Genomic DNA, 25,016 nt, shown 5'->3' with positions numbered 1-25,016 from the left:
CAGAGTCCAGAGCTCCTCCTCCAAACACACACACGCGCCCGCGCGCGCGCACAGCTGAGAGAAATAAAGCCATTCATACAAAGGATACGCTTTTTGTGGTTAAGAAAGAACGTAGCAGTGTTAAAGACCTAAATGTTTTAATTAATTAATTAATTCGCATTAAAGAAAAACACACTTACCAATCCAACTCGGAGTCCGTAACCAATGCCAGACGGTAAAAAAATTGTTTTACATAAACCGAGGGATTAAAAAAATATCAATGGCATAATGTTGTCATCTCTGGCTTATGCATTTTTTTGTCCAATCAAATGCTCTCTAAAATGAAATTGTCCTGCCCTCTAATAATGCCAGCGAATCACTAGTCAACACTGTGATGTAAACTAATACCTATTCGCTATTAACAAATTAGTGTCTCACAGATTTTTCACGTGTGTTTTAAACATAGACTGTAAAAAATGGTTTTAGAGTTAAAGGTAGAGTAGGCAATTTCTGAGAGGCTAGCATTAGAAAGTGTCTCCAAAGCCACGCCTCCTCCGAAACACACACGTCATGAACGCGCACAGCGTCATAAAACAAGAGATGGTTAAATTACCTCATGTCTCAAAGCACATTGAGATCCGAAGTTATGATGTCACTTTGTAGAACAACTCGGAAGTTAGCGGCGCATGGGTCCCCTTGATTGAAAGCTGCATTTTCCCCAAAGACTTTTGGAAATTGCAAAAAATAAGATCTTTTAACAAAGAGTTGTGACCCTTACATGTTTTGTTTATAAAGATAATCTTTACAAGTTAATCCAAAATGTATACATTTTGCATTTTGAAGCCTGTATAACGTTTAAAAAAACAGAAGCAGACACAATAGAGTTTATAAAACCACAAGCAGGTTAAAAACCGGTGTATTTTATGTCACAGATCAAAACGTGAAAATATTTAGAGGCTTTGTTCACCACAGACCTTATTAAAACCTAGACTTATAAGGGGCGAGGGAACCGGAAGTGCAAACTCACTTTCGCGTTTTGGCCTACAGAGTGACGTCATAACTTCGTTACTCTATATAAACAACTTACAGTAGAGCTCACTTGTACCACCGGACTGCAACAGGATCATTTTGGCATTGATAGTGTTGATATAGAAACACATAAATCAGCTCAGAGTAGAACACCACGGGTTGCCATCTTACGATTATGACATGTTGTGAACGCAGCATAAGCTCTTGTTTTGGTTCAGGAGGTGCTGGTTAAAGGTGGCTGATGTTTGTTTGTGGCACTCGGTGACTGTCTGTCTGATGCGTCCCATAGACAGTAAAAGAAAGATGCGTCCCAATCGGTCTTTGTCAGGTGACGCCACACTCGTGAAACACGTAGCCGCCATTTGTAACCCAGATAGCAAACTGACATTGAATCAACGTGGAAACATGACATCGAAACAACGTTGATCTGGCATTGTTTTGCTCATCGAATTAACGTTGAACCAACGTCAGACGCGGCATTCTTCAAAGCTAACGGAAAACCAACTTGAAATCAGCGTTGTTTCAACGTTAGGAAAGCAAACCAATTTGCAAACCAATTACCAAATTTCATTTAGCTTTGAAGAACGCCGCGTCTGACGTTGGTTCAACGTTAATTCGATGAGCAAAACAATGCCAGATCAACGTTGTTTCGATGTCATGAGAGACGTCGTTTCCACGTTGATTCAATGTCAGTTTGCTGTCTGGGAAGGTATCGATGCGGGGGTATTCTGTTGTTGGAGAATTGTTTTTTTTTTTTCATTCTTTTTTTAAACTAAACCATCCTTAACATGACGTCATTACCATCAATACAGCAAACCTAGCCTATCTTTGCTCAAGAGACAACGAACAAATGGTTTGACTCTCAACCCAAACTTTGTGATCTCCTTGCTACTCCTCTTCCTGACACTCCCATTAAGCCAAGTTCGAAAAAATCTAAGCGCGAGAACAGCGAGAAGAACAATGACACGTCTGCTGAAATTTTGGAGGCTATTCGCGAGTTTCGCGATGAGATGTTTCAAAAAATTTCAACAATCGACAAGACGACCGCCGTTACTGCAACGCAGATTGAAAGTTTGTCTTCGACCGTACATCAGCTTGTTACTGAGGTGACTAGTCACAAGGAGGCGTTGAAAGTCGTGTCTGCCGAGATCCAGAATCTTAAACAGGTGAACACAACTTTGAAAGAAGAGGTTGGAGATTGCAAGCGGTACAGTTGGAGGTGGACACTGAAGCTGCACGGGGTGCAGGAAAAAGATGGAGAGGATAGCCGGCGTGTTGCAATTAATATCCTTGGCAAAGTGGTACCTGGAATCAGTGAGAAGATGGAGGATGCAGTGGATATCGCCCATCGTCTCGGCCCGCGAAGAAATGATGGCGCACACAGATCTATTATTATTCTATTTGCTCTTCGTCGTTACAGAGATGCTGTCTGGCAAGGTGCCAGAGGTTGCAAGTTCCTCCGCGACAACAAGCTGCGACTCACTGAGGCCTTATCCCCAGAGGACAGGGTGGCAAGAGAAAAACTTTGGCCCTTGGTGAAGCAAGCACGAGACGAGGGGAAAAAGGCATCTTTCCGTGGATCGTTTGCTCTGATTGACGGAAAGAGATTTGATTTCGCCAATGCAAAGTAGTTTCCATTGCATTCTTTCGTTCTTTCTGGGTTGAGGTGGTGGTAAGCTATTGTTTTTAGCTGAATACCCTGGTAAATGAATGCCTCATATCATAGATATCTATGCCTCATATGACGGGCCAAAGACTGATTTATTAATGTTCCAAGTTTAATACTCATTTCTAAACACGGCTCTTGTTTTGTTTTGATTTTCGTTAGCACTGATATGTTTGCACTGATATGTTTGCACAGTTTGCCAGTTCATCTGCCACTTTTTTATTTTATTTTTCCCCGGGGTGGGGGAGTCATATTTAAGAAGTGATTATCTAAGTTAAAGATAAGTAATTTTGTTTGTTTTATGAAGTCAGTAGGTTGTATATCATTCCTTCCTTTAAGGTAAGGTTTCCGTACAGTTTCTTCAGTCGTTGGTAGTTCATACTTTATTTTTCATTTATTTATTTATTTATTTATTTATTTTTTTTCTTTCTTTCTTTTTTCCCTGCTTGTTATGGATTTCAAGTTCAGTTCAATTTCTATTATGTCCTTAAATGTTAGAGGTATGCGTGATGTGGTAAAAAGGAAGGCTATTTTTTTATTTTGTAAAAGCTGCGAAACTGATTTAGTTTTTCTTCAGGAAACGCACTCTTGTGAGTTGGATGTTAAATTCTGGAAGAATCAATGGGGAAATTTAATTTATTATAGTCATGGTTCTAATCACTCAGCTGGGGTTTCAATTCTTCTGCACAAATTTAAGGGACAAATTGTGGAGGTACTGACTTCAAGTGAAGGTAGATGGATTATTATGACGTTAAAGCAAGATAATTCAACTTTTATTATTTGTAATTTATATGGCTGTAACTCCCTCTCTGCTAACAAAATATTATTTTCTCAAATTACTTGTAAATTAACAGAATTTCTGAATAAATACCCGGGCTCCTTTCTAATTTTAGGCGGTGATTTTAATGAATGTTTAGATAACACACTGGACAGATTTCCTCCTAGAAGCAATGAAGGTCTCAATATTAATCATAATTCTAATAATATTTTATCAATATGTTCTTCTCTTTCCCTCACAGATCCTTGGCGTTTTTTTCATCCTGACACACAGGACTTTACTTGGTCAAATGGTAAAATGTCTTTAAAATCTAGAATTGATTTCTTTTTAGTTTCATCTTCAGCCCTGCAATTTGTTAAAAGTGTATCTCATTCGTACGCTCCCCTTTCTGATCACAAACAAATCATCTTAAAATTAGGCTGTAATGATGACAGTCGGAAGTTACGTGGTTATTGGAAATTTAATAACTGTCTTTTAAATGATAATATCTTCAATGACAATATAAAAAAATTAATTAACCATATGTTTTCTGATAAAATTCATAATGAGTACAGAGCCAATTGGGATTTTTTTAAATACAGAGCTAGACAAATAGCTATAAAAAGAAGTAAAGATTTAAAAACATCAAAAAATAAAACAATAACTGAACAAATGGTAAGAGTAAATTCTTTATTGATAGGTGATCTATCTCAGGAAGAGGAGTTAGAATTAAAACAATTACATCTACAAATTAATCAAGCATATCTAGATATTGCCAAAGGTGCCTTTGTTAGATCCAGGGCTAGATGGCTGGAAGAAGGAGAAGTAAATTCTAGTTATTTTTTCGCTTTAGAGAAGAGAAACTGCAAACGAAATTCTTTGACTGCTCTTAATATTAATGGTGTCAATTGCACAGATCCTAATTTGATATCTAATTTTGTCACAGACTTCTACAAAAATATTTATACATCTGTGTTTGATAGTCACAATTGCAACAATTTTATTAAGAAAGTTCAAGCTCATGTTCCAGTTATTGATATTGACTTTAAAGCCGTCTGTGATTCTGATTTGACTATTGAGGAGATTCGAATAGCACTTCACTCAATGAAGAAAGGAAAATCGCCAGGCAATGATGGATTAACTGTTGAGTTTTATATTCATTTTTGGGAGTTAATCAAACAACCATTGCTTTGTATGTACAAGGAATGTATTGATTCAAAAGAAATGACAACTTCAATGAAGCAAGGTATTATCTCCCTTGTCCCCAAACCAGGCAAGGACACTCTTTTAATAGATAATTGGCGTCCAATTACGCTCCTAACTATCGATTATAAAATTTTAGCCTTGGTTTTTGCTAATAGATTAAAGGTCAAACTTAATCAGTTTGTTGCAGAAACACAATCAGGTTTTATAAAAGGTAGGCATATCAGTAACAACATAAGACTTATTTTAGATCTTTTGGACTACACAGATTTTATACATTCTAAAGCCATGATTCTTTTCCTAGACTTTTATAAAGCTTTTGACACCCTGGAGCATGAATTTCTTTTGCAGACTCTCAAATTATTTGGTTTTGGTGACTTTTTTGTTAATATTATTGAAATGTTTTATAAAGACATTAGCAGCTCTGTCTTAATTAGTTACAATACTTCTAAGAGATTTTTCATTACCCGTGGTGTCAGACAGGGCTGTCCTATTTCCCCCTTTTTGTTTATTTTAGTTACAGAACTTTTATCATTAAGTATTATCCATGAACAAAGCTTGGAAGGTATATCCATCTTTGATAGAGAAATTAAAATCTCCCAGTTGGCTGATGACACAACTCTCTTTTTAAAAGATAAGAGTCAATTAACAAAGGCTATAAATGTAATTGAGCAGTTTTCATGTGCTTCTGGATTGAAACTGAATATGTCCAAGTGTGAGATAATGACGCTCTATAAATGTGACGATTCTTCAATCGATGGTATCTCTGTTAAGGAGACTGTAAAGTATCTTGGTATTTATTTAACAAAAAATTTAACAGCTCGACAACAGCTAAATTTTTCTGGACGGGTCAAGAAAACCAAATCCATCTTTAATCTTTGGCTCCAAAGAGACCTTTCCCTTTATGGGAGGGTTCTTTTGTCCAAAGCAGAAGGATTATCTCGTTTTGTATATCCTTCTCTTTCTCATTTTGTCAATGACTCTACCGCTAAAGGAATTAACAAAATTTTTCTTGACTTCATATGGAAAAACAAACCTCACAAGCTCAAAAAAACAGTCCTTTCAAATTGTCGGAAAAAAGGTGGACTTGAAGTGTTAGATTTTAGTGATACAGTGAACACCTTTAGGATAAATTGGATCAAAAAATGCTTAACAAATCCTAATTCTATATGGTTTTTTATCCCGAATCATATCTTTAACAAAATTGGTGGACTCCCCTTTATACTGAAATGTAACTACTTACCGATCAGATTGCCAGTTGCACTTTCTAAATTTCATCAGCAGGCCCTTCTTGCTTGGAAGTTATGCTACACCCACAATTTTTCACCTCATAAAACCTTTCTATGGAACAACTCTAATATAAGGATTAGGAATAAATCTATTTTTCTCTCTACATGGTTTAACAGAAATATAATTGGTATTCTCTCAATTTTTGATAAATCTGGTAATTTCTTATCTTATGAAGAATTTATGTCTGTTCATAATTTTCCTTTACCATTTAAAGAATATAATGCAGTACTTAAAGCAATTCCTTCTGGTCTAAGTCATCTTGTTAAATGTCATCTAACCTTTAGTAAGAGTGTCACCACCAAAGAACCTGACTTGATCTTAGATGGTATAAATATACTTAGTAAGAAATGTAATAATAAACATATTCGACATATTTTTCAGAGTAAAAAATATACTGTTGCTAAAGGCAAATTTTATTGGGCTTCCTTTATTGAATGTATAGACTGGAAGGAAGCCTGGTTGTTACCCCATAAGTATTGTATTTCAAATAAGATTAAGGAAGTTCATTTCAAGATCTTGCATAAAATATACCCAGTGAATGACACTGTTGCAAAATATATGGATGTTGACAGTTCTTGCTCATTTTGTGGGAATGAAGATGAAACGCTGATCCATTTATTTTTCCAATGTAAAAAAACCCAAAACTTCTGGAATAGGTTATATCTTCACATAGGCAAGCACCTTGATTCTTCCAAATCCTTTCAATTAAAAGATATAATTTGTTACTATAAAGAAGATAAAGCTAGTACTTCAATTAGTTACATTGTTAATTTTTTTATTTTGTTTGGGAAAAATTTTATTCACAAGCAAAAATTCTCTAAATCGCAGCCTACTTTTCCACTTTTCTTAATTGAAATTGATACATTTCTGAAGTCTCTAAGATTGATTAAAAACAAGAAAAGTGACAGATTCTTGAAATATTATGATGATATTTTCACTGATGCATAAGGTTTCCTCTGTGTATGTCTTTTATTTTATTATTTTTTATTTATTTATTTTTATTTTTTTTATTTTTTTCTTTATTTCCTTTATTTTTTTTCTTTTCTTTCCATGTGTGAAGTTTTATATACTTGATATAACATGTCCGAATTATATGTGTTTTTTGTGCTCTGTACTTGCTTGTTATTTGATACATATTCAATAAAAAAAAAAAAAGCCTATCTTTGCTCTTCCTAACTTTACAGGATTTATTTACATTCCTACCGAAGGATACAGTAACTTGGTGAAACGTCCGCGGGCTTTATTAAGAGATGTATAGTTTTTAAATTGTTCACTGGTAACGTTATATGCTCTTATACCATAAACAAGGTAGTTGACAATGCCCAAATATGAGGATGAGAAAGCAATGCGGGATCAGCACTCCAACTTACTGCAGTCAGCTGAGCTCATTATGTTCTGAATGGATGACAATTTCTCCAAAAAACGGTACCTGCCATATTGCGTTTTCTCAGTTTTCTTCTGCAGTTTTGCGAGTTATTTACTTGTTATCTCTACTCTCATAATCTCTTAAATGCTCACAGTCAGTAGCGAATAGCGATACCTCAAAAATGGCGCCGCGGTGACGTCACACACAACAAACCCACGTGTCTGACAAAGACCGATTCAGAGACTGAATTAATTGGAATGTAATGATTGAACATTTTTTGGTCATGAGACTTCCACAAAAGATATGTACATGTTTTATCGAATAAAAAAATGTTGAAAAAACTGCCTTCCCTACATTTGAATATTGTTTGATTATACAATTATAAATACTTCAGAAATGTTCTGTGAAAATCTAGAGAGTTATTTTAGGATTTTTCTGTAAGTTTCTTTTGGATTTTAACTTAAATATAAAGAGCCCAGTGTCTGTGTGTGTCGTCGGATCACAAGTCTGTCATGCGATTTCTCATGTAAACACAATTCTTAATAAACTCCGAGTCCGTAGACTTCGGAGAAGTTGCATAAAAGGACAGTTGTGTATCTATTCAAACCAGAGTTCAAATGCAAACTTGTCTACATTTATTTGTGCATTAAATTACGTCTACGCGTGATATTGAGCGAGCATCAATAAAAGTCTATTTTTGTAATGGTCAGTGTGTCAGCAACAAACCCGTGGTCCTCATTTCTTCTGTCTGAATGGAGAATAAATGAGAATCACATGATTTCCCGGGACACACAACCATTCATGCATTGACTGCTGACTAAACACTCCAGTCTGAAGATAACACACATTCCTGATGCTCAAGTGTTATTATCCCTGCTTTCCCACTTTATCCCATCAGGTTACAACTCAAGCTCAGTTTAAATCCGAACAGAACAACTGATCATGAACCCTGGACCATTTATGACCTTCAAATTGCTGGAAAATAAACAGGTTGAAAAGTTTAATGATTAACGAATTTAAAGGATTTTGGTGAAAGGTTAATTCCGCTGCAGCTGCAATAATTTTACCGCAGTGTTATCACATGAAAATGTCTCATCGAAGCTGGAGAGAAACAAGCACTGACGATAAGAGTATTGAATGACAGCTTCTGCTCAACACAGAACAAATACTGAAAGACGGAAGTCCTGGAAGGATCACTTCCTTCATTAGTCTGACGTGTGGACGTGGATCTTTCGCCTCAAGGTTTCAGGTGGAGAGAAATTGTATTTTATCCCAGATTAATAAAACTATTCAAATTCTTTTCCTTAAATTAAATAAAGATGAAATAAAACACATTAGATAAAAAAAAATAATCTTTTGAGTAATAAAATGACTCAAACAGAAATAAAAAATAAGCTAAAAACTGAAATGAAAATGAAAAAAGAACATAAAATTACCAAAGCTTAAACTAAAATTAAATCTGAAAACAAAAACTAATTGAAATATTAAAATAATATAAAGTAACAACCAGTTAATTAAATTAAAAATTAAATAAAGCTGACATAAAACATAAGATACAAATATTTTTTATTTAAATTTCTAAAACAGAAAATGAATGTTTAAATAACTAAAAAAATGGAAAAAATAGATTGAAAAATGATTTTATAAAAATATTACTAAACAAAATAAATGAAATAATAGCCTATAAAATTTTTATAAAAATAATTTTTATAAAAAATTAAGTATTTAAAAGACTAAAACTAAAAAATAAGAACTAATTCACACATTGATAAATAGTATAATAATAGAATATAAATAATACTAAGATAACACTTTAAACAATTGTATATAAATATATATATATATGCGTGTGTATATGTATGTATATAAAAGTGCAGTCAAATCGATCACATCTAACAAAAAATTGAAAATGTATGTATGTATACACATGTAAATGTACTTTTTTGTAACATAATGAATCAATTTAACAGCACTTATATATTGCATATATCGACACACACAGAAACGTATATATGAGCACACACACACACGACAAAACACGACAAAAAACGACAACTAAATCAAAAGCTTTATATTTGTAATTAAATCTTTATTGTTTTCCTCAATAGAAGTGTCCACAGTGAAAAAAATACCTGCCCCTTTTTTTTCTTATAAACAAACAGTTGATTTGTATGGCACCCAATGGTGAAGTCCAACTGCGTCTCTTTAAAGTGTTATTACAGAAGGGCCCAAAATATCATTTATGAAGCAAACTAATAAACAAACAACAAAAAAAAGTCTAATGTTATAAATGACGATGAATAACAGCCTTACAAACTCTGACAGCAGCAAAATCTGTATAAAAAAAAATCTCATGTAGAAACAATTTAATCATTAGTAGTAGCGTAGCAAAAGTCGATTAATTTTTTTAACATGTCAAAGTCAAATATGGTTTGACACGAAACGATAACATGTTGGCATAAATGTCTACACATGAAAATGTAAGATGAAGTAAATAAAGAGAAAAAAAAGAATGAGAAATGAGAAAAACAGGCCCTAAATGAAGAAGAAAACCAGTTTTAAGACTGAAGTGCTTTGGGATTCTGGTTTGACCAGCTGAAAGAGCTCTGGTATTGATATACAACGCTTTATAAATGCTTTACGTCAATTGAACAAATAGAAACAAGATCCTAAATCTATTGAAGATTTACAATGATCGTTTGAGTGAAAACTAGGAGCCAGCAAAAGAAAAATCACTGATTGAGTGTAAGTGTTGACATGTACTGTACAGTTCCTATCATTTCCACCGGGCCAGTTCACAATCCCATTACAATCTCTTTTACTTGCTAAACACAATGTCATTATGGTGTTTTAAAGTGTATATACCAATATCCTGGACTTCTGAAATGATCTAGGTCGCCATTTGTCTCTGAAATCCCTCCTGCTTTAGCATCTGCCTCAAGCATCTTTTGACAGGTGTCGCGTGGCCTGATGGGAAGTCTCTCACTGTGAATGAGAGGAGAGCGCCCTCTAGTGTAAACCACTGACATCACTGCTGATGATGAGTAACACGTCTGAGTGGAGAATGAACATGAAGTTTGGTTGCATACAGACGAGGAAGACACCCAGCCACCACCACATGCGTTTACATCCCCCAAAACAATAGTCAACGTAAGAAAATAAAGGTGAAGATTACACAGAAAATATACAAGTTACTAATTCGAGCGGCCGGATAGATGATTCCCTTTGCAGCACGATTTCTCTTGGTTTATAGGCAAGAGGTAAAGAGTGTAGAAAGGCCTCAGTCACGGGTGAGTGTGTGTGTGTTTGCGCGCGGACGCCTCCTCATGCGATCGCTTTCGCCTCCGGCAAAAACGCCTCCCAGTATTTTATCAGCTAGAGGAGAGAAAGAGAGCCAAATGTCAATTACAGGTATTCAGACAGATTAGTTTCCGAAACAAAGAAAGTGTTCTTGTACCTGTTGTTCTGAGTGGAGAAGTGACTCCAGATATTTGACGATTTGTCTCTTAAAATCTCGAGCTTTTTCTTTCTGTTAGCAGAGAAATTTAAATGAATTGTCAGTCAGAATCATTAAATACCATCCAACAATTAATTGAAGCGAGACCAACTGTATACCAAATGTTTATTAGCAGTACTGTTGCCCTATTTTATTTTGCGAATCTCCAACAACAGATTTTCATGCATCCACCAAAGTCAATAAACACTGTAATTTTCTCATAATATTTATTGTAGCATCAGCTCTCTTCTCTCAGTGTCTGAAACACTTTAATAAAGCATTCAGTCTCTCTAAACCCATCCTTTCTGAGAGTCTACTCATCTCTGATTGGTCAGATGGCCCAGTCTGTTGTGATTGGTCTACTCTGCTCTGATTGGTCAGATGGCCCAGTCTGTTGTGATTGGTCTACTCTGATGTGATTGGTCAGATGGCCCAGTCTGTTGTGATTGGTCTACTCTGCTCTGATTGGTCAGATGGCCCAGTCTGTTGTGATTGGTCTACTCTGCTCTGATTGGTCAGATGGCTCAGTCTGTTGTGATTGGTCTACTCTGCTCTGATTGGTCAGATGGCCCAGTCTGTTGTGATTGGTCTACTCTGCTCTGATTGGTCAGATGGCCCAGTCTGTTGTGATTGGTCTACTCTGCTCTGATTGGTCAGATGGCTCAGTCTGTTGTGATTGGTCTACTCTGCTCTGATTGGTCAGATGGCCCAGTCTGTTGTGATTGGTCTACTCTGCTCTGATTGGTCAGATGGCCCAGTCTGTTGTGATTGGTCTACTCTGCTCTGATTGGTCAGATGGCTCAGTCTGTTGTGATTGGTCTACTCTGCTCTGATTGGTCAGATGGCCCAGTCTGTTGTGATTGGTCTACTCTGCTCTGATTGGTCAGATGGCCCAGTCTGTTGTGATTGGTCTACTCTGCTCTGATTGGTCAGATGGCTCAGTCTGTTGTGATTGGTCTACTCTGCTCTGATTGGTCAGATGGCTCAGTCTGTTTAGATTGGTCTACTCTGCTCTCCTATGATTGGTCAGATGACCCAGTCTGTTGAGATTGGTCTATCACAACACAACACAACACTCTGCTTTGATTGGTCAGATGACCCAATCACAACAGACTGGATCATTGACCAATCATAGCAGAGTGTTGTGTTGTGATTGAACTTAAGCTCTGGATCTTCCTCAACACTTGACACACAATGATACGAACAGTAACGATGGCTTGGGTTTTGTAGTATCGACTCGAGCTGGAGTCCTCAAGTACAGCAGTGGTTTTGCTTTAGCAGCACAGAAAACAGCGCCGTCATGAACCAAACTCTTCCAGACTTTACTACAACTAAAGCATTTGCGCGTCAAAATAGACTTCGTTTGGGGACAGCCATAGAAGACCATAAACAGGCATTATGCAAAAATGTTTGCAGTTCAGAATCTATTTTCTCTTTTAGAAGACAATCACTCAATTTATTGAGCACTTCATTATATTCACAAAGTGCTCTTTTACACAATACATTCAAGGCAATATCCAAAAAGGCATTACAGGGGCCCTTTAATGCCAAGATATCCAAAGCCAAGAGGGAAATCACTGTCTTACATCAAAACGAATGACGTCTTTCTGTACGGTGGCTGAGATTCTCTCGAATTCTCTCTCGAACTGCGTGACCTTTGCCTCCCACTGCAGGACGACAGTAGAGTAAGACATCATTTAGAAGGTTACAGATGTATAACATCAAACATGCCCCAAACAAGCAGCAGTGTGTGTGTGTGTGTTGTGCTTCACCTCAGAGATCTCGTCCTTGGCCTGCTGGAGTTTGTCAGGTTTGTTGGCCCACAGGAGTTTGGCCTCGGCCTCTCTTTTTTTCTGCAGCATGTTCTCAGCGTCCTGCCAGCGCTGCCACGCTTTCATTCTCTGATCAAAACACCCCTGACAATGTAGAATACAAATAAATGACAATTCTAGTTAAATTATATTTTATTTTAGATTTAGATTTTTATTTACATTTTTAGCATAACGATACATACACTATGTAAACTACCAGTCAAATCATCAAATCATCATATTAGAGTGATTTCTGAAGGATCATGTAATCATGTGAAGACTGGAGTAATGATGCTGAAAATACAGCTTTGATCACAGGAATAAATCACATTTTAAAATATAAATTTTACAATATTTCCATTTTTACTGTGTTTGTGATCAAATAAATGCAGCCTTGGTGAGTAAAAGAGACTTTTCAATAAAATGTATATATATTAGGACTGTCAAACGATTAATCGCATACAAAATAAAAGTTTGTGTTTACATAAAATAATTATACACTGTGCACCTACATATATTATCTATATAAATGCACACACATCCTTGTATATATTTAAGAAATATTTTCAAGTATATACTGTATATAGATTTATATATAATTTATATGATATGTAAATATAAATATTTTATATATAAATGATATTTTTTTCTTAAATATACATGCATGTGTGTATTTATATATATACAAAATAATTATACACAGAGCACCCATTGGATGCGATTAATCGCGATTAATCGTTTGACAGCCCTAAAAAAATTATATATATATATATATATATTTGATAATAATTCAAATAAAAGCAAGAATTATGTAGATACATACAGATATGCTTTATGATGTTTAAAAATATATATATCAATAATTGTAATAATGAATTCTGATACAATAATGATCCTGATACATATCTGTATGTATTTACATAATTGTTATTTATTATTAGTATAACAATAATTGAGATACAACATTAACAGTGAATTATTATTAATAATAATGATAAGTTATATACAGATATCACAACTCTAAAAATGTAAAAGTTTTATTTCTTTTTCCCCCCAAATAGATCTATAATACTAATATTAATATAACAAATGAATAATACATTTGTTATTATTATTTACAGCAACAAATGATAATATATTGGATAATATGGTAGAAACAAAATATAATTAAAAAAAATATTGTATATGATAATACTTTTTTTTGACAATCCAGTGAATTAAATAGGTTTACAAATGAAGGGTATAATTTTCTCTTTGCATGTGGAACGCCAACTGAAATATAAAATTAATTATAACAAATCAATCCGTGCCAGTTTAACATTATATGATACCTTAATATTAAAAAATAACAGAGTTAAATCATAATACACACGATTGTTCTTCTGTTTCTGTGTGTGTCTGTACCCTGACGGCTCCCAGCAGTCGTATATAATCGGCCAGCAGCTCCGAGAAGGTGAAGAAGTCGTTGGCCGCCTGGTCCTGATGGAGCTGCTCGATTCGATCCTCCACCTCGGCCAGCTGAGACAGAGCTCGCGACAGAGCCGTGTTATCCTCCGAGCTGCCCAACATCGCCACGCTCTTCGCAAACACGGCCGTGTTCCCAGACAACTCTGAAACACACATCCCGCCCTTGAACAACTAGTTGCTTTACAGCAGTCATCCAATCAGATTCGGTTTCACTTAATATGTCACATTACAGAAATAAAATGGGTTGCAATTCCCAAATTTGAATGCATTACATAAACAAAAGACCTTCTGACCTTTCCTGTGATTGACAAGCGATTCCACCATGACGTGAAGTTTCCGCAACTGCTGTTCTTCATTTTCTACATCCTGGATCTTCTCATCAAACCACTGAAACCAACAAGCACACACACTGTTTAATATTCAGTCTCCTCTCTAGGTTGGATCCTCTTTATCGTAATATAATATAACCGTTATTCCACTCACCACGTCCTGTTCGTTCATCTTTATGGTCATCTTACTCACAGCGTCTGTGGCTTTGTTGAGCATTTTAAGGAAGCCGGCTCCACTCAGAGCCTGTGTGCCGACTGCTCTGGGTAACTAACACACACAATGGATGGGTAAACACATCTGCATGCGAGACGTCACTTCTCTTAGGTTTATGTTAATATGGAGTTTGCGGTCGCATCATGCTAGAATAATTTTATGCAAGTAGCCGTCTCACCTCTTCTTTCTCTAAAAACTCTCTGACATCAGGGTCCTGCAGGAGAGACGGGTGACTAACAATCCTCTGAAGATACCTGCGACCACACACAAACAATCCTCAATATTAATTACTACTAACATTAAATTTATTAAAATAAATGATCTGATCTAAATAATAATCAACATTAGATTGAATAATATCATAAAGTGAGATATAATAAAATGTAATGTTTTTATTCATTTATATATATATATATATATATATTAAATACACACATTTTCACTAAAACACATTTTGATGAAGATGGAAAAATGACTTAGATTGGATCATATAATATACACAACATAATATATATTGGTAATTAATATTCATTTACAATACTTAGATTTCTTGGATTAGAGGTGTAATTTTTCAGTCCTCATAAAATATTGAATAATTAATTATTTAATTGTATTTATTATTTAATAAAGTATGATTTTATTCATATGAATTACTACTAACATTCTACTATATTTTATCAAATCGAAATAATTTTTCTGTCCTCATTAAAATGAAAATACATACAGTATAATGACAGTAGTGATAAATATTAATATTATATTATCCAATTTAAGACATTTTCTATCCCCAAATATAATTTTAATTCTGGTGAACACACACACACACACACACACATATATATATATATATATATATATATATAAATGAGAACACAAAAATTACTTAACCTGGATAGTATAGTAATAGTTATATAATATATAAAATATATTACATTTATATATATATATATATATATACATTTTATATATTATATAACTATTACAATACTAGCCAGGTTAAGTAATTTTTTGTGTTATCATTAATATATATATATATATATATATATATAAAATAAATATAATGACAGTAGTAATTAATATCAATCTAAGTCATTTTTCTGTCCTCGTTAAATTGAAAATACTGTACGGTAGCAGCATCACAGCCAATCATAGTTTGACGTTTTATACACAGATATATAAGAGGGATTTTAAACCAATGAGATTTCACTGGGGGCGGGGCTTCTTAGTGCAATGTAACAAAAAGTTCGGACATGACACATTGATGATAATTGTGACTTGTCAGGACAAAAACTATGAGAAGAAGAGTGATGCATCACATTACTAGTGCAACTAGTTAAGAAACATTGTCATCTTCAGTAACGAACCTCTCTAGAGCAGCTCTCCTCCGCTCCACGAACTCTGCTGACGACGGATCCTCCTTCCCGACTTTGACTTTTGTCATACCTGGAAAATTCACGCACAGTTATTCATAATCAGGCGCTTGTTCATAATCAGATCAGATCGGATGCATTAGCAGAAGCAAGTTTCTACCCAGAATGCTCTTCTCTGGTGGTGGAGGTATGATGTATCCATTCTGTGCGTGTTTCTCCGAGAGCTTTTCGTACAATCCCAGGAAATCACTGAAACGTCTGCGTACAGTTAACGTCTTGCTACGGAACATGGTTAATGACGTCTGAGAGGATGAAAAGAGGGAGGTTTAGACAGTGTGTCGTATTGTGCGGCCGTGTAATCTGCACAAAAAAGTAAAAAATAAAAATAAAAATCACCTGTGTTGAAACTTTGTAGGCCATATAAGCATTCATACCATCACCTGTAAGAAACAGAGAGAGAATCACCTCACATGCCCAAAATAAAACCCCAGCTAAACATATATATGTGCGGTTAACCTCAAGCTCAAAGATCAGGACTGGTTACACAAAGGTCACAGGTTTAGAGTCAATGATCCCAGCTGAAAAACAGCTTGACTAGACTAAACTGGTCTCCCAGACTGGTCCGGTTTGCTGGTTTTAGAAGGGCTGTCAGCTTCAGCAATCTAAACCAGTTTAAATATCAAACTGATATTAAAAACCAGCAAACTAAAAATATTTTTACCATCGAAACTTTCAAGATTGACATATTTGAATGAAATGTGCTCAAAGCTGTAAAGGAGAGGATATGCTAATGTCTTTGTCAAATTTCTGACCAACCTATGTAAATTGAATGAATTATGCATTTATATAGCGCTTTCATATGTACTACCTAGTTATGTTGCTGGATCACAAATAACTAGATCATCTTTATAAATTCTCATTCAATGAAATTAAGAGCACATGACAACAAGAGACAACCGACAAAATATTAATAGCTGATTATGATGTAGTCAATGTACAATGTAAAAATGAATATGCTTAATCTAATCAAAAAAATTGTGGCAACAGATTACAAGCCATATTATTAATTAAATTTAACAAATTAGAATTGAGTAATAATTAATAAAATTAATTCCTTAAAAGTTAACCATTTAAAATGAGTAAAACTTACAAAAACCAAAAAAACATATTTAAGTCACCATTATGGTGATCGGTGTTTGTTTTAGGTTTGTTTTAAAATGACGGTTTTCTCCTTCAGTGATTCAGCTTGTTAACATCAGGTATCTTCAATGTTGGCAATATAAAATAAAGAGTGAGAGATATTTTGTTACATTCTTTTGGTGTATACTCGTTTTAAATGGTTAACTTTTAAGGAATAATTTGATTAATTATTACTCAATTCTAATTTGTTCAATTTAATTAATAATATTGCTTGTAATCTGTTGCCACAATTCTATTGATTAGATAAAGCATATTTATTTTTAAAGTGTATGCGTTTAGTTTTTCTATGCATTTTGCATATTTTTGGAATAATAAAATAAACCTTTAGCTGTAGTTTGCCTCCTTTTTTGCCAAATCATTTAGTCAGATAAATAACTTAACCGAGAGATTTTCCCCTCCCTAATATTTAAAAATATTTGATTAAGTATTTTCCTGATGGTTTAATCTAAATTGTAGGGTCACTGAAAACAAAAATCCCCTCTGGACATCACTTTTGGCCACTATATACAAAGTAAGAGTGAGCAAACCATCAGCAAAATATGATCAGATGAAATATGATCTCCCAGAGCTGATTTTAGCCCTTACAGTAAACACCACACCTTTAAAAAAAGAAGAAGGACAGGAAATGAAAAAAAAAGCTGATAAAAGGGCAAAAAAGGAAGTTGTGATCGTATGGCAGACGTATCTGTGACTCAGTTCCTTAATTAGAACAATTTCACCTCCTGCAAACTCAGCACACTACTTTCTCAAACTCATGTTTTATGAGATCAGCGTTAATCCTCAAAAGCCTGAAACGAGACATCAGAAAGCTAACATAGTGGAAGATGACGGTCTTACCAACTTTCTCTGGATTTGTGACGGAAATGTTTAGATCAAACTTGTCCTCACTTTCCTCTTCCTCCAGCTTTATGAGAAGAAAGAGAAAGGAAGAAGGAAACCTTTAAGGTTAGATCTGATATCTAGTGATGGGAATCGCAAGAAATGCAACAAATCCAGTTTTGATTCTGATTCAACTTAATTCTTTAAAGGGATAGTTCACTTTGAAATTAATTGTTGATATGTTTTATCTTACCTCAAGGGCATCCAAGATGTAGATGTCTTTGTTTCCTCAGTATTTTCAATTTTGATATTTTTAGGTCAAACCGTTCTTGTCTGTCAGTCATATAATGGAGGTCTATGGTCACCACCTCAAAGAGCATGCACAGAGAAGTCCAAATTAAACATGATTTAATGACTCGTAAATGTAAGTACACATTGATGGTCTAAGACACGAAAAGAGCGGTTTGTTTGAGAAAACAAACTGTTTTTATATCATTTTTACCTCTTGTAACCACAGCCACATCCAAGTGATCTGAGGGCGTGGACGCTTTGGTTTGTGCAAGTGATATCTTGCACGTGTACATCACTCATTGTTTACACAGAGATTTCGGAAGCGTTACCTTTCACCGTGAAGACCTACACATATTTAGATATACAGGAAATAGCTTTCAATATATCAACAGACAACGTTGAATTTTTTCCACAACCGAAGCGCCCGCGCCCTCAGATCACTTGGATGTGGTTATAAGAGGTAAAAACGAATACTGCTCGTTTTCTCACACAAACCGCTCGTTTCGTGTCTCAACGTGTACTTACATTTACGAGTCATTAAATCATGTTTAATTTGGACTTCTCTGTGCATGCTCTTTGAGGTGGTGACCATAGACCTCCATTATATGACTGACAGACAAGAACGGTTTGACCTAAAAATATCAAAATTGAAACTACTGTGGAAACAAAGACACCTACATCTTGGATGCACTTGAGGTAAGATAAAACATACCAAAAATTAATTTCAAAGTGAACTATCCTTTTAAGTATCTTTGAGTAATTTCATTTTCAAATTAAACATAAATAAAAAGTTTAAGACTGATTTTTGACTAATTCATCAAAAAGAATCAGCTCACAGGAGTCATTTGCTTGTGAATCAGGCACTAAAGGAGCCAAACATCATGAAAAACGTTCAGTGTCATTTATTTTAAAAAAATGTTCACTTTCCAACCATCTTTAGAAGTGTTTTACCTCCTCCAGGGCTTTGGACGGAGGTTTGCTGGAGCTGCTGGCTACCGGGGCGGCAGGAGCCGATACTGGCGCTTTCACGGCATCTTTCTTCTTGCGGTCATTAAGAGGACTGTCCAGAGACAACTCCACTGTAGCTTCTGGGGAAAACAGTGAGAGAAAGTGCATTTTACGGATTCAATGAAACTAAAAAGATACAACAAACACACACACACATGCAGAACACATTGCATCAGCAACATAAAGAAGGGTGAGAGGTCAAAGGTCACTGAGGAATTCCTTTTCCTCTTCCCGAGTCAATGCTGAGAAAGCGAATTCATCATTCATCACCCAGAGAAGTGATGTGCATGCATTTCTGCTTGTACAATACATGCGAGTAAAGAAAAAAAAAAAAACAGGAAAACGTTTAATTGCGCAAAAAACTAAGCCTGGAAAACCCTACAGCACTTCTAATCAGTGTTATTTAAGTAATATTTATATACTATTATTCAAAGAGCTTTTATTTTCAGTTTTAATTTTAATTGTAGTTTGAGTTTTATTATTTTACTTGAGCATCTACGATTTAGGAACTCGCTTGATGCCTATCATAGCCAAAAGGTCGAACACAAGTCGAACTTTTAAAAGCATCAATGACCCCAAACCATTGTCTAAGTAGGCCACTCACAAGGTTTCCAAAAAAATGACCAAAACATTCAAAGATGCTTTTCACATGTGGGAGGGCAGCTACATTTTGAAACACAAATGAAACTTGCTTTAACATGCCCCAAAATGCTCTCAAGGTTTAAAGGCTCAAAAATGTTGTCTAGATAGGCAGCTCACTAGCTTTTGAAGATTAGAACACTAAATTTGTGTTAAAAGACGTCAAAAAACGCTGTTATGCTTGTTTGAACTCTTTTAACTGAAAGCAACTTGGACTGAAATATCTAAAAATATGTCAGAGTGCCATTGTTTTGTCTCTTGATGTCTCTAGACGCACACTAGTAAGGCACACTTATAAAAGCATCTTAGCTAATTGAACTAAGGTCTAATCCTTGCTTGAAACCAGGCCTTAGTTTTGAAAGATGAACTTTTACATTTGTCCATGATGCCTGAAAAAGCTCTCTGGCCTCTCTGTAAATAATATACTGTCTATGAGTATTAAACCTTTGCAGAAAAAAAAGCACAAAAATAAAAAATAAAAATAAAAAATTGAGAAATTGAAATTGCGCCGAGGAAGGAGAGTTCGACTTCCTTATCAAGGATGGAGTCGCGAATTTATCCTGAGATTTTCATCATTTACTTCAGAATGTCAGTGGGACAGTTTGATGCTTCGTTAGAGATTCTGGAGCCACATATTAAAAAGAAGACACCCAAATTTCCGCGCACGCACGAGAGACAGAACAGCTGTATAGGCTACAGGTTATATATTGAACCCAAATAATGCATTAGTTATCAAATTGGCTGCTCAATCACACCTTAATCGATCCGAAATTTCGGGGAGGTTTCCCTTTTCTAATCCGATCGAGAGAACATAAACACTTGATCGAATTGAAAACCGAAACTGAAAGCATGTGGAATGAAGTGCAGAACAAGCTCCCCCGGCCCCGAATTGTCAAAAAAAAACTCTCAAAATGGTGGCTGTGGATGCGAAAAACGCAGAAAATCGAACCCGTTCCGAATAATTTTATGACGGACGAAAGTTTCGGAGGCGTAATTGACATAACGGATGCGAATTTCGGACTTTAAAGTGACCAAAAAGACATTTAACTCCAGCTCACCAACGGTGTCGCCAATTCCCTTTGTCTCCAGAATGTGCGTACGCACGGCTCAAAGTTCTCCCGTCAAGTTTGTTTTTTATAGATCTCAACCTTTGCGTGTAAACTGTCGTACGTACGTTTCCAGCCCCGTTTTGTGCGTGTGCACGCTTTATAAATGAGACCCCTGGTGTTACCGGTGCAATGTCGTACCTGAGAAGATATCCTGCTCCTCAGAGTGAACCCCATTGGTCCTGGAGCTGCCGCTTGAGGAAGGTTTGGTGGCAGGTGCCGTCACGGCTTCCTCTGCGAACAGATCCGTGGGGTCGTTTTTAACATGTGGCTTGACCTTCACCTCTGTAAAGACATTGATAGGTGGCCCACTCGCCACTGAAGGCTGAGGGGGCTTCGTCATGGCTTTTAATGGCTCTTTAAACAGATCTTCCTCCTCATCATCATCATCATCGTCATCCTCATCACCGAACAGCTCAGCGCTCCCTGCTTTCTTGGCGGTAGAGGCTTTGCTGCCGCCCTTCGGAGGGTCTTCGAAAATATCCTGATGTCGGGCTCCAATGGCGTTTTTGTGCTCAGGCGTGCTGCTGATGTCAACAGGTGCTTTACCGATGACATCAGACTTTGGCGTTTCTACAGGCGCTTTCAAGAGATCTGGCACGGGATTTTGGACTTCAGGCGAACTAATTACATCGGCTTCATCGTCCAGCGGGTCGCTGAACAGGTCGACGGCCTCATCGCTGCCAGGAGATTGGATCTTTAGGTTCTTCTGGGGTTCAGAGTTGATGTCGCTAAGAGGATCGCTGAAGATATCTTCTAGGGGCTCGTTGAAGATGTCTTTAGGAGGTCCGGTCGTGTCGGGCGACAGTGAATCCATCTCGGAGATTGACTAGGAACAGCACAGAAATGATAATTCAGCTAATGTTGTGAATTTAGTTATTATAAATAGAAATACTGTGAGTTTAATACATTGTGTTTAACAGCCTGTGGAATCATTTTCCATCTGGCATGGAACGGTTTTTCCAAATACATTAAACATTTTAAGGCTGAAAATGCACAGGATCAAAACAAAAGTTGTGAAAATAAATGAGCAAAATCCACACACTGTTTAACCCTTTCCTTTATTTGCAAAATGTAACAGCGACTTTTTAGATTTGGGTCCAAATAAAGAAAAGAGTTAAACAATTTTTTTTTCTTCATATCTCTGGTTAAAGTTCAACCCTAAATAATGGAAAAAGTCTATTTTTAGTATTATTTTTGCATTGAAAATTTAAGCATATTTTGTTAAGCATACGTTCTTGTAACAGTAATTAGGCACCACATTTTTATAATATAATATTTATTAGTTTATGTATTTGTGCATTTTGGATGCATTTTGGTGCATTTTAATTAAATAAATAAATAAAGCAAGCCTTTTTGGGCATAGCACATTTTCCATCAGTGCTTTTATACTTTTTTTTATTTTATTTTATACTTTGTTTTTTAAAGGCAGAGTATGTGATTTGCTTCAAAAACATGTTTTGCTATGCTGGTTGAAAGTCTCTTCACATCCTGATAGGAATCACGAAGATATTGATACTTATTGTAATAGTACATAATTAAAATGTAAAATATTTATGTTATTACAGGTATTTGTCATTATTATTTTTTTATTGCTTGTACAACTGGCATTTTACAATAAATAAATAAATAATTTAGTACTTTAGTACTATCTTTCACCCAAATTCTCATTATTGTCACAGTAAATATTTAAAAGGTAAAATATTCATCATGCTAGACTTTATTATTTTTACACACGTGAGCATTTGTACAATTGATGGTTTCAAATGAATAAATATATAGCATTGATTCCAGACAGGACGATTCGAGTAAACATTACATAAAATGTAATCCTGAAAAATTTCTTAAATGTTCCTGAAACTGGTTACTTTTTGATTAAAGAAATATGAAATGTTATCTCTTTTGATTAACATATATTAAAGACCTGCACATTTTTCTCATGAGATAGTAAGTAATAGTCCTTTTGCAGTCACTTTCATCCAAAGGGACTTCTAGCACCCTTACAGGGACAATCCGGCTGTATTAACCCAGGGTTAAGTGCCTTGCTTAACGGTACAATGGTCACAGCTTAAAGGGATAGTTCACTTTGAAATAATTTTTTTGGTATCTTTTAGCTTACCACAAGTGCATCCAAAATGTACGTGTCTTTGTTTCAGCAGTAGTTTAAATTTTGATATTTTTAGGTCAAACCGTTCGTGTCTATCAGTCATTTAATGGAGGTCTATGGTCACCACCTCAAAGAGCATGCACAGAGAAGTCCAAATTAGACATGATTCAAGGATTCATAAATGTAAGTACACATTGATGGCCTAAGACACGAAACGAGCGGTTTGTGTGAGAAAACCAACAGTATTTATATCGTTTTTACCTCTTGTAAACCACAGCCACGTCCAAGTGATCTGAGGGTGCGAGTAACAAGAGGTAAAAACAATATAAGCTGTTCGTTTTCTCACACAAACTGCTCGTTTCGTGTCTTAGGCCATCAATGTGTACTTACATTTACGAGTCATTAAATCATGTTTAATTTGGACTTCTCTGTGCATGCTCTTTGAGGTGGTGACCATAGACCTCCATTATATGACTGACAGACAAAAACGGTTTGACCTAAAAATATCAAAATTGAAACTCCTAAGGAAACATGCCCTTGAGGTAAGCTAAAACATACCAAAAAATAATTTCAAAGTGAACTATCCCTAAGTGACGTATCAACCCATGCTTGGTTCAAACCTACAACCTTCCAGTTCCAGTGCAGACCTTTAACCACCAACCCACTCCTTCATGACTCACGTACAGCAACTGTAAATTCTTTACCACAAAGCAAATTCTTCAGAAAATAAATGCTTACTAAGTAAAAAAAGGCATTTAGACATTGACTCAAGTTTGAGACTCACATGACCAGACCTTCAGTACTTTGACCTGAAAAGACTTAAATTACTACGCTAAGTAAACACTGACTGCTGGACACCAGCTCATGTATTAGAGACAGATTTACCTTCATAACACTCATCATACTGTAGTTTGGATCTCTTCCTTGGCCTGCATCCATATGCATATTTTAAATAACCTACATAAAACATCTTAAGTTTAACTATGATAATGTAGGGTGGTTCAGCATAAAGAAGTTAATATATGTGTTCACACTTCCTTTTTAATTAGACACAACATAACATTAATTTAACACATATACACACACTCTCTTACAGTCTGTTTGGAAAACTGGGTCATTCCTCGTGATATTATTTATTCAACTACAAGACAGTCCTCCAAAAACTTCAGTATGTCACATGCAGGCCTAAACTCAGATCTATTTAACCCTGCGGAAGAATCAAATCTGAGGTGGTGATGAAAATTATACCTTTTTTAAAACATTAAGCAAATATGATCTCAGAAAACGCCGCATGAACCAGCAGATCTGAAGATCTACGGTTGAAGAAGAAGAATGCGAGTAACAGGGAGATGTGAGGGTGTCCGAGAAGTGAAAGTGATCGGTCTTCTCCTCTGTCTGCCTATCTATATGAAGTCTCTAGCTAATAGCTTCATAATACGTTTAATTGTGTTACTTACCGTGCCCGTAAACGCATCCGCGCCGTCGTCACTGTCCTCCAGCAGCTCGGGCTCCTCAGAGTCCGGGAAAGGAGGAGGACTGCGCTCCGAGCTGGCCGCCATCTTTAGCTCCACACACGGAAAAACTTTATTACAAGCGGACAACGCTAGAGTGAAAATGAGAGAGCGACAGTGAACTGATACGAAGAGAGAGAGAGAGAGAGATAGCGAAACAGCGACGCCCAGTGGTCAACAGTGGCGGGCTTTGCGCTGTTACGTCACGCTCACAAGACCACTCCCAAAGTAATGATTTTTTCCCCCACAAATAATGTAAAAAATAAAATAACGTTACAGTCCCGCTGTTATGGAGCCATTTAATTGTACATGAACAAATGTGATAAAAAAAATTAAATTGAGGAAGTGAGTGTGTAGA

At 35.8% G+C, this 25,016-nt stretch overlaps 1 protein-coding gene across 1 annotated transcript; it reads right to left on the bottom strand.

Annotated features, from left to right (window-relative positions):
* Positions 1-9,358: 9,358 nt before the first annotated feature.
* Positions 9,359-24,765, bottom strand: snx1a (sorting nexin 1a). The gene is made up of 15 exons (XM_039669531.2): positions 24,605-24,765; positions 21,182-21,869; positions 19,239-19,375; positions 18,015-18,081; positions 16,374-16,417; positions 16,138-16,279; positions 15,972-16,050; positions 14,786-14,861; positions 14,548-14,661; positions 14,358-14,451; positions 14,002-14,207; positions 12,559-12,702; positions 12,373-12,453; positions 10,748-10,819; positions 9,359-10,665 (listed from the first exon to the last, which is right to left on the bottom strand). The coding sequence occupies exons 1-15, from the start codon at positions 24,704-24,706 to the stop codon at positions 10,615-10,617; spliced, it is 2,097 nt and encodes a 698-aa protein (XP_039525465.2). The 5' UTR covers positions 24,707-24,765; the 3' UTR covers positions 9,359-10,614.
* Positions 24,766-25,016: the final 251 nt, after the last annotated feature.

Source organism: Pimephales promelas, chromosome 25 (assembly GCF_988280905.1).
Source record: "Pimephales promelas chromosome 25, fPimPro1.hap1.1, whole genome shotgun sequence".
Lineage (NCBI taxonomy): Eukaryota > Metazoa > Chordata > Actinopteri > Cypriniformes > Leuciscidae > Pimephales > Pimephales promelas.
This window is presented reverse-complemented; position numbering and strand designations above follow the sequence as displayed.